Here is a 10,504-nt window from a genome sequence, read left to right on the forward strand (position 1 = left end):
TTTAATGTTTGGATGTAAGCAATGGTATATTTCGCAAGTATCTTATTAGAGGCTTACTATGAAGGTTTATCCTTCCTCATTAATGGGTTTCAATTATATTTCATGTGTATATTTCACAAGTTTCTTTTGTACGTTCTATGATTTCATGTTTATACATTAATTGTACTACTTGATTCAATTTATAATTTAATGTATCTATGATTACGTGTGTGTTTAACTAATGTCATTATTAGTTGAGATGGGAGACGAAGAGGATGCAAGGTATATAATAGAGTATATCATTGCTGGTGGTTGTGGCTCCAATGTTCCAAGAACATACACCGAGGATGAGGGTAGCCAGGCGGACATGTTCCTCAACATGCCCGGTGATGGCAATGATGAGCCCGAGCATGGCGTTGATGACAATGCAGAACAAAACCTTGCCATGATGGAAGGTTCCGGTGAGGTATATATCATTTTTATTATTTTAATTCATCTATAATTTCATATTCATTATTACTATATACTAATTAATGAATCTTGAACTGTTAGCCCTCTGGATCGATGAAGTGAAATAAGCCGCGAGGTGGTACAAAGATAACGGAGATAAGGCTTCACATCACCGAAGTGACAGAAGAGGGCCAGCCAATTGCTCCCGAAAATGTGGCTAGAAAGTTCGTGAGTCAATACGGGGCTATTGTAGCATTAGAGAATGGAACGGTAAATAAAATGATCCATACGTGCTCCCGCAAACACAGAAGGATATGTTGTGGGAAGATGTTAAGAAACACTTCACACTTCTTGATAGTGTTAAAGAAAAAGTTGTGAAAGACTGGACGTTGAAGAAGACGGCAACCCAATTCCAGACCTTAAAGAAGAATCTGGATGCCAACTTTATCAAGAAGGGCAAAACTCTAGATTTTAATGACTGGCCAAAGTTAAGGGACCACTAGAACTCATTTCTAGAATACAAGATGAGTGAAGGTAGTGCGAACAAGGTTCGTGTTAACTCAACCAATGCCCAGAAGAAGGAGTACCATCATCTTTTAGGGCGAGATGGTTACATGAGTGCAATTCCCAAATGGAAAAATATGGAACAAGACCTATTTGATCGAGGTATCGTACCAGCAACTATTGACTAGCCCGATCGATCGAAGAATTGGTATTACGCTCATGGAGGCAACCTGAGCCAAGAGGATGGGACACTAATGTTCAACGAAACAATACGTCAAAAGGCCCTCAGGCTTATCGAAAACATTGAAGATGCTAAAGCAGGAAAGTTGAAGGTTGATAGAGAGAATGATGAGCTTACTTTGGCACTCGGGAGTCCCGAAAACCCAGGATGTTGCCAAGGCTTCGGGGTCGTTCCGTGGAAGTTTGCTTTCTGTAGGGACATCGACACGTACACAAGCTGAAAGAGAAGAAAGGAACAACAAGAGAAGAGCTTGTGGCGCATGTTAGAAGCTAAAGTGAATTCACAAGAAGTAAGAATGCAGTAAGAAATTAATCAGCGAGTGGCCCTGGTAGTTACTGAGATGGCCCAATCTGGAGCACTGCTGGATCCCAACGTCATCGTCAGCCCTTCTCAACATCGAAGCAGTTGTGCTTCCACAGGGGTCCCTAATGAGAATATGCCAAGATTACCCGTGGTTGCGCAGGACAACCAACGGTACCCTATGGATGACATCACTCAGCCCACCTCATGTGAGTTGTATAGACCATTTGGCAACATCACTATTAAGGTATACATATATATAATTTATGTAATTATCTCAATTGATCCATGGCTTGAGAGTTTAATAACTTCTTTATTTCTCCTATATGTACAGGTGGCGTACGGAAGTGCTTTACCTATCCTGCCAGGACAGACAAGCCATGGCATGGAGATTCCACCTGGCTACTCCAGCGTTGGCCTAGAGCAGATTTGTGATAGTCAATATGAAGGCCTAGAGCTCGACCTCCAGGGGAGGTGATGGGGAAAGGACACTAGGAGAGCACTTCATGGTATCATTCTATGATGCAAATGCTACATCATCATCCCTACCAAGGAGGCATCATTGCTCCCCATAGATCCCCCTCAGCCACCATCTCCTTAGAACTCAAGACCGTCATCTCCAGCACATCCACCTCCAAGACCATCATCACCACCGGGATTGTCACATCCTGCTCGATCACCGTCTCCATCTCCATCGAATCCTGGTGGTGCGAGCAACTACGACCAAAACACCCCTCCGAGATCACCGTCGTCGGGACTAAACTCTAGCGCGAGCAACGAACCTGCAGCACCTCTCAAGAAGTTGTGACCACCACCTTCCAAGCCAAGGCAACCAAAGGCAAAAGAACCTGTTAAGAAAACAAAGAAGTCTGAATCCATTCAGAAGCTACTAGGCGATATGACTCCTAAGGAATTGCAGGAGGCATCGCAAGCATATGTAAGGGAGTGGTTTGGGAAAAAAGCTGCAAAAAGAAAAGTAGAGGAGATGGAGCCAAAGCTAGTAGATCCAGCGAAGTTAAAGTTTTTTATTGGAATGAAAAAAGAAGTAAAGAAGACTTTACTATCAAACTACGAGCGTTCATTAGTTAAGTCTTATCAAAAGAGAAAATAAGGAGAGTCGTCTTCCAGTCGTACTGTCCCCCAGCTCGGGGAGCAAGCAGATAAAGACGCTCAAGCTACAGCAGCAATACTCTTAGAACAACAAATCCAAGTCATTACGTTTATGGAAGATACAAGTCTGTCACTTGCTGAAGTTCTAGGGCAAGCTGAACTGCCAGCTCCAAAAAAGATTGTATCTAAATAGCCCTTTGAGGTAGGCAAGCCTCTAGTAAGGCATCAATTGGTACGAGAGCTCTCTACGAAAATGTATGAATTCCATCAATGGTACATGGAGTAGTCGGCCAAGGAAAGGTTCATGTTAAACCGATTGATTTTTTCGATGAAGGTGAGAAACTCCTTGGTTGCAATTCAAGGATATATATGAAGTGTACCATCAGGATGCACTTGACGTCTCTCTCATCAGCGCCTCGGTTCTGTAATTGTCTGTTTATCAATATGTAAATTTTGGCTCAAATCATTATTTTTTATGTGTGCGTCGTCCAACTAACTTCGTCTTCCATTTTATGTAGGATGCTAATTCAGAGGTGCCGCAGAGAATCATACTTCAACGTTGGTTCATGGATCCATCGCTCGTTAACCCCGATCAGATACGGGATCAACCAAAGTCTACATTGGATGCAATATACAATTTCTTGGAGCAAGAAAATTACAAGCAATACATAGTATTGCCATACAACTTTAAGTAAGTGTGGTTACCGTCTATTTTTGTTTTCTTATTCCTTACCTAATTAATGTTAGTTAGTTCTAATATGAATATTTATGTACGCAGTTTTCACTGGATTCTACTTGTAATTATGATTGATAAAAGAAACGTTATTATGTTCGATCCATTGAGGAAACCACCAGCGGAGTAAAAAGACATTCAAGACATGCTAAACTTGTAATAATTCTGAACCTATGTCTCTATGCAAAAGTTTGTTACATAAATTTTCACCAAACACTGTATCATTCATTATTTTAATTCACAGTGCATGGAAACGATTCCGTAAGACTCACCGTGGTGAATTCAAAGAAAAACTTACATTCAATACAACGTTCCCGGTACATATGAAGTTTGCACATTTTGTACATTCTATAACACGAATATTTCATAACTTGTTTTTTCCCACTAAAGTGCTTGAGACAGCAATTAGGCAATAATTTATGTGGATACTATGTCTATGAGCACATGAACCATTTTGTGTGGGACAAGGTGATATCAGAAAAAATAGAGGTACTTAAAATAAAACTATTAATAATTAATTCTTTTCTAGCTCCTTATATTTAATTATTCGTGTAACATTCACATATTTCCAAATTACAGATGTTGCGGATTAAAGAAAAACACTTGGAGAAGGAGAGGCTTTTGGCAATCCAAGAAGGTCTTATAGGATTTCTGGTGGACAAGGTGGTACATCCCAATGGAGAATTTTATTACGATGGACATTCAATAGCCGAACCGAGCAACACCATGACAGGAGGATCCTAAGAATGAAGAGGACAAATAATTGTATATATAGTAATTGTATAAATACTAGTTTGATGTGTATCATATACTAAGAATTGTATATATATAGGGGGTGTTTGGTTCCTCCCCCTAAATTTTTATCCCCTGTCACATCGAATGTTTAGATACTAATTAGAAGTATTAAATATAGACTATTTACAAAACTCATTACATAGATGAAGGCTAAACGGCGAGCTGAATCTATTAAGCCTAATTATTCCATGATTTGACAATGTGCTGCTACAGTAACCATTTGCTAATTATGGATTAATTAGGCTTAATAGATTCATCTCGCCGTTTAGCCTCCATCTGTCCAATTAGTTTTATAATTAACTCATATTTAGTCCTCCTAATTAGTCTCCGAATATTCGATGTGACACGAACTAAACTTTAGCTCGAGGAACCAAACGCCCCCATAGTACTATCATGAAATATATATACGACTTGCATACAATACGAGCGTATACGTGTATGTAGTGTACGCTAAGGATGTATACGTATATATGTGTGTGAAGCAACAATTAGCATTAATATGGAAAAGAATTTAAAAACAAGATCTTTAGTACTAAAGGGGTACGTGACCCCCTTTAGTGCCAAAACCAACCGACACTAAAGGGACGCATGCTTCCGCGTGCGTGGCGGCCCCTTTAGTCCTGATTAGTTTTGGATCTGACCCGGGACTAAAGATAGTCCCCTTTTGTTTCGAATAGATAGTCTATCAGACTAAAAGTGGGTTTTCCACCCGTGTTAGGATATCATATTTTGGAGCCACGGGTGAATTTCCCCGCGGACATAAATTTATACCTCCCATGGGTAGAATTTCAAGCGGCACGAAATCCGCAGGTATCCAGTACAATTTGCATCCCTAGCTCAGCCTATCAGTGGTTAAAAAAAAATTAAAGAAACTTGACCTTTCACATACGCAAAAGGATGTTTGGGCTCCGAGCCAAAATACAAACAACGGCCAAGAGGGTTGACTGAGGGACATAGATAAAATTAAGGGCAGTCCCAATGGATAATTTCCAGATGAAGTTTCCAAGAGAGAAAAGGAACAATTAATATTAATATTGAGTAGAAACTATCCTTCACAGTCCATGATTTCTATAGCAGTTTCTACACAAATCAAAACTTAAATGCAGCACTAAAAAGAGTGTATCAGCTGTGGCAAGCAACCATGTAGCCTCCTTTGCACAGTTGACACTATCTGCAGGATCATTGCCACTCTTCTCTGGCGTAACCGGTGCCATATCCGCCTTCTTCAGATATGCACGTGGCACATTGCCCTTCAGATCATCTGACGCCATCTCCATTTTCTCGATCTCTGCGAAATCGTCTAGCAAGTTCATCTTCAGATGACGCCATGATGGATGCACCGTTCTGCTTGGGTATGACGATCCGACTTTTGCTTAGTGATAGCTTCAAATAGCTTGCCAATAAGTTTCTCCATGCAAAATTATGCGGCCATCTTCACCTTGGTTAGATTCTACAAGCTTCGATACAATCTCAGTCTTCAACTGATCCCATACTCGAAGTTAACCATCGGATCAGAAAGGAAGAGATATGCAGGACTGATTAAGATGACGGAGCACATCAGAGAAAAAAAGTACCTCAAGATCCAAGACGGATCAGCTGCTTCCTCCTACTCCATATGCAAACGTGGTTGATCAGAGAAATTGGTGAGATTTTGGGTGGCGCAGGTGCTCAACTGCAGACGGGCAGTGGGACGCTCAGCAGGCGCACACGGACGCGCGCCAGAACCTGCTGCCCCCGCGCCTTGCCTGCTCCTTGCGCGCGGGAGGAGGTCCCCGGCGCGGAGGCCCGAGAAGGCGAGCGCAGACCGGCGTATACAGCGTATACCGGCGTATACCTGGACCCCAGGGTGTCGTCCGGCCGGGGCGCGGCGTCGTCGGCGGCCGTCCGGGAGGAGGCAGCGGGAGGTGGGTGAGCCCGTTGTGAGAGCGCGAGCGCAGACCGTCGGGGGAGGAGGCAGCGGCGAGAGCGCGAGCGCGAGCGCGGCGGCGACTGCAACCTGCGCGAAGGAGCCTCAGCTGCGGCACCGGTGAGGTCGGGGGAGAGGGCGTGCGGGAGAGGGTGGCGGGGAGGTTGGGGGAGATGGGGCGCGGAAGAGGGCGCCCGGCCGCGACGGCGCCCAGCCTGCGCACCGGATCCGGAGAGAAACCAGTAGTTTCTCCCCAACGCATTTTCTATCGTTTCTTCGTGCGTTGATCGGCATGAGGACGTCGTTCCCTCGCGGAGAAATGGTTTCTCCTTTCCATACTCTCTCTCTTCAATAACTCTTTTGCCACATCAGCAAATTGCTGAGCTGTCAGCTTAATTAAGAGGTATAGAAACTACCATCAATGTCCCATTGGAACTGCCATAAGTCGATCTATCCTCGAACCAAGGAACCGATGTTCATGTTTAAGGCCTTCTCCTAGACCTACATGTACACCTGCAGATTTACGCATGAAAATTGCCACGAAACTACCTGGTGAATTTTGTTCAAAGAAGAAAGAACAAGCACGTTGACAGTCAACAAATCCTAAACTGAGCAATCCATCCAGAGCTTGTATGGTCCCATGGCGACGATTCATCACTCCTGACGTCAGCGAGACTCGATCAAAATGGATCCACTGTGACGTGATGTTCTTGCTTGTGAAGAAAAGGAGTTGCGAGTTCACCCTTTCCCCACTCTGCTTTCTCCCCAAGCACATCCAACTCGCCCATTCGGCTACAGCGATGTACATAAACGCCATTGGAGAAGCTTAATCGCACCACGCCTCCCGCTAATGCCCCACCGTTGAGCGCCAGCCATGGACGCGCCGCAGCTCCTCCTCGGAGCCCTCCTCTTCCTCCTCCCCGCCGCGCTCCTCGTCCGCACGCGGGGCAAGCAGCGCCCGCGCCTCCCGCCAGGCCCGCCGTCGCTGCCGCTGCTCGGCAGCGTGGTGTGGCTCACCAACACCCCCTCCGAGATCGAGCCCCTGCTGCGGCGCCTCTTCCAGCGGCACGGCCCCGTCGTGGCGCTCCGCATGGGGGTGCGCCTCAACGTCTTCGTCGCCGACCGCCGCCTCGCGCACGCGGCGCTCGTCGAGGCCGGCGCGGCGCTCGCGGACCGCCCGGCGCTCGCGTCGGCCGGGTTCCTCGGCGAGGGCGACGCCACCATCTCCCGCGCCGGCTACGGGCCCGTGTGGCGACTCCTGCGGCGCAACCTCGTCGCCGAGACGCTGCACCCGTCGCGGGTGAGGCAGTTCGCGCCGGCCCGCGCCTGGGTGCGCCGCGTGCTTGCCGAGAAGCTTGGGGAGCACTCCGGGGGCCCCGACGCGCCACCGCCCCGCGTCGTGGAGACGTTCCAGTACGCCATGTTCTGCCTCCTCGTGCTCATGTGCTTCGGCGAGCGCCTCGACGAGCCCGCCGTGCGCGACATCGCCGCCGCGCAGCGGGAGGCGCTCATCTACCGCTCTAGGAACATGCCCGTCTTCGCCTTCCTCCCGGCGGTCACCAAGCACCTCTTCCGCGCGCGGCTCGACAAGGCCCGCGCGCTGCGGCGGCGTGTCGACGAGCTCTTCCTGCCGCTCATCGACGCGCGGCGCGAGTACAAGAACATGAAGCCGGGCGGCCAGCCAAGGAAGGAGACCACATTCGAGCATTCGTACGTGGATACCCTGCTCGACATCAAGCTCCACGAAGACGATGGCGACCGCCCGCTCACTGACAACGAGATCATCCTCCTCTGCTCCGAGTTCCTCGACGCCGGGACGGACACCACATCCACCGGGCTGCAGTGGATCATGGCAGAGCTCGTCAAGAACCCAGCCATCCAGGAGAGGCTCTACAACGAGATCAAGGCTGCCGCCGACGACGACGACAAGGAAGAGGTCTCCGAGGAGGACGTCCACAAGATGCCGTACCTGAAGGCGGTGGTCCTCGAGGGCCTCCGGAAGCACCCACCGGCTCACTTCGTGCTGCCGCACAAGGCCGCGGAGGACATGGAGATCGGTGGGTACCTGATCCCCAAGGGCGCCTCGGTGAACTTCATGGTGGCCGAGATGAGCAGGGACGAACGGGAGTGGAGGAACCCGACGGAGTTCTCGCCGGAGCGGTTCCTCCCGGGTGGCGACGGCGAGGGCGTGGACGTGACGGGCACCAAGGGGATCAGGATGATGCCGTTCGGCGTGGGGCGCAGGATCTGCGCGGGGATCGGCGTCGCCATGCTGCACCTCGAGTACTTCGTCGCCAATATGGTGCGGGAGTTCGAGTGGCAGGAGGTGCCCGGCCACGAGGTGGACTTCGCCGAGAAGAACGAGTTCACCGTCGTCATGAAGAAGCCGCTGCGCCCGCGTCTCGTGCCCAGGAGGGCTCACAGCACGAGGACGAGTACTCACTAGCTATCTAGAATTATACTACGGCTCAATGTCAGAGTGATTCTATGGTTCTTGTTTTGTGATGTAAATATCGATTCAGAGCATTACTCAGTCGTCAGTACTCGCTAGCTCCCAAAAATGTCGAAGTATCTTCTTCGATGGGCAGGTTTCCCTTCAAGAAGAAAATTTACCAGTGTTTCAGATGCATCTGACACCGGGTGTTTGAAGCAGACAAAATACAGGGAAAAGACAGGTCATAGAATTCGGGTGTTTCAACTGGATCTAACACCCGAATTTCCTAACGATCAGATTAAGACCTGGCAGTTCTAGTCAAACAAAAGGTAAACTGACACAAATAATACCAAACGGTTGTCCATCATCTTCTACCTCCCGTTCTTCTGCTCGTCTTCCCTGCCACCTAGACGGCCTCCTGCATTAACCTCCACTCTACCCTGCTCACCGGGTGTCCAACGCTCAGGCCGGCAGCGCCACTGCCACCGGCCTCACCACCCCACGCCCGCCACGTGGACCAGCCTGCCTCCCTTGGCATTCCCTAAGGCTGGCAATGGAGAAGCTTGCCATAGCCCAATCTCCAAAACCCCCCACCCCGAACCCTAATCTATTCAGATACCTCGCCGGAGATTGAGAACAAGGCAAGAGGAGGAAGGAGCCTTGGATTGGTGACATAAGAAGAAGCAAAAAATCAGGTCTGAGAGGGAAAACACTCAAATAGGATACAACAATCTTGAACAAAATGGTAAAAACACCATTTTTTATGTCAAACTCTTGATTGTTATGTTCAGTACAAGACAATAAAAGATACCAGAAAGAATGACACGAGATGGTTATCATAGCTTAAAAAGGTAAGATATAAAACTTTTGGACTACATAAGGTTAAAAATGAATTGCATAGGCTAAAAACCTCTTGCACCATATACATTTACCTCGTAAATACTCCCCACTCAAAATAACTTGGACAAAAAATGGATGCTTAATGGCTACAGATAGATCACTGTTGAGCTGAAAAAATTTCTTAGACGTCAAGCCTCCTGGGCATGATTTCAGCATAAGCATCTTGATTTGCAGGGCGGAGGTTGAATCTCACAACCCTAGTCCCTACTCCCTAGGGAATGTAACTTGTCTTCACAAATTTCGTACACGCGTTTTCAAGAAAATAGTTGGGGAGTTAGCTAGAAACTCAGAATTAGAACAGTCAAATGGGCAGATAGTTTGGGTAATTAACTAAAGATTAAATTCAACTGCAGAGTTCTTTTCCTGGAAGATTCAAAGTTCAGGTATATTACATAAAGAGTTCAGATTTCCAAATCAGAGTTTGAGTGCATACAGTCAGTTGTTACATAAAGAGTTAATATACATTCAGGGTGCAAACACTCAAGTATTATATTTAGATATTGCAAATAAATCTGGTAATTTATGTCACAGATTAACTCAGATGGACCTTCACAGATTACACACTAGAATTTGGAGGCAGCAAGAGAACAGCTCTGATGTGCATAACGGAATGGTAGATAAATGTTTACTAGAACATTCAGTGAGCTTTGCACGCCCTATCGTCTAACAATATAAATGAATAGAGACATGAGCTTCGTTATAAAAGAATTTTAGGTAACTTAGGCTAAGTCAACTGCCAATGCCGTGTCGATAGTTTAAAAGATTAAGCAGCACAAGCACAAAACAATCACTACGGGAAACTTTAAATTTGCCGAGTGTCTTTTTGTATACACTCGGCAAAGCCCCCTCTTTGCCGAGTGTCAAAAAAAACGCTCGGCAAAGAGGGGGGTTTGCCGAGTGTCAAAAACAACACACGGGAAAGATGGGGGGTTGCCAGTTGTGTTTGTTTCCTGCCGGCCTTGGCTCCTATTTTATCCCCTTGACACCAGATAAGTTTTTAGACTACCCAAATCCAGGTTGCGGTGTTGAATCCTGGAACTCCTGTTCCAATTCAAGTAGAATGCGAGACGATGATCAGCATTAGCATGCTCGAATGTTTCACAATAAAAATATAATATCACCACGCGAGCGAATTCAATGATGGACTCAGAT

The 10,504-nt window shown here is 47.1% G+C and overlaps 1 protein-coding gene and 1 long non-coding RNA gene across 2 annotated transcripts; one reads left to right on the forward strand and one right to left on the reverse strand.

Annotated features, from left to right (window-relative positions):
* Positions 1–5,075: 5,075 nt before the first annotated feature.
* On the reverse strand, positions 5,076–6,283 carry LOC105913867. The gene is made up of 2 exons (XR_001163367.2): positions 5,687–6,283; positions 5,076–5,593 (listed from the first exon to the last, which is right to left on the reverse strand). It is a non-coding gene; the product is annotated as an uncharacterized LOC105913867 (long non-coding RNA).
* Positions 6,284–6,791: 508 nt separating this feature from the next.
* LOC101782889 (cytochrome P450 89A2) lies at positions 6,792–8,702 on the forward strand. Its single transcript, XM_004956519.2, has one exon. It carries the CDS (start codon positions 6,893–6,895, stop codon positions 8,462–8,464), a length of 1,572 nt encoding a protein of 523 aa, XP_004956576.1. The 5' UTR covers positions 6,792–6,892; the 3' UTR covers positions 8,465–8,702.
* Positions 8,703–10,504: the final 1,802 nt, after the last annotated feature.

The sequence above is a fragment of the Setaria italica genome, chromosome II (assembly GCF_000263155.2).
Source record: "Setaria italica strain Yugu1 chromosome II, Setaria_italica_v2.0, whole genome shotgun sequence".
Classification (NCBI taxonomy): domain Eukaryota; kingdom Viridiplantae; phylum Streptophyta; class Magnoliopsida; order Poales; family Poaceae; genus Setaria; species Setaria italica.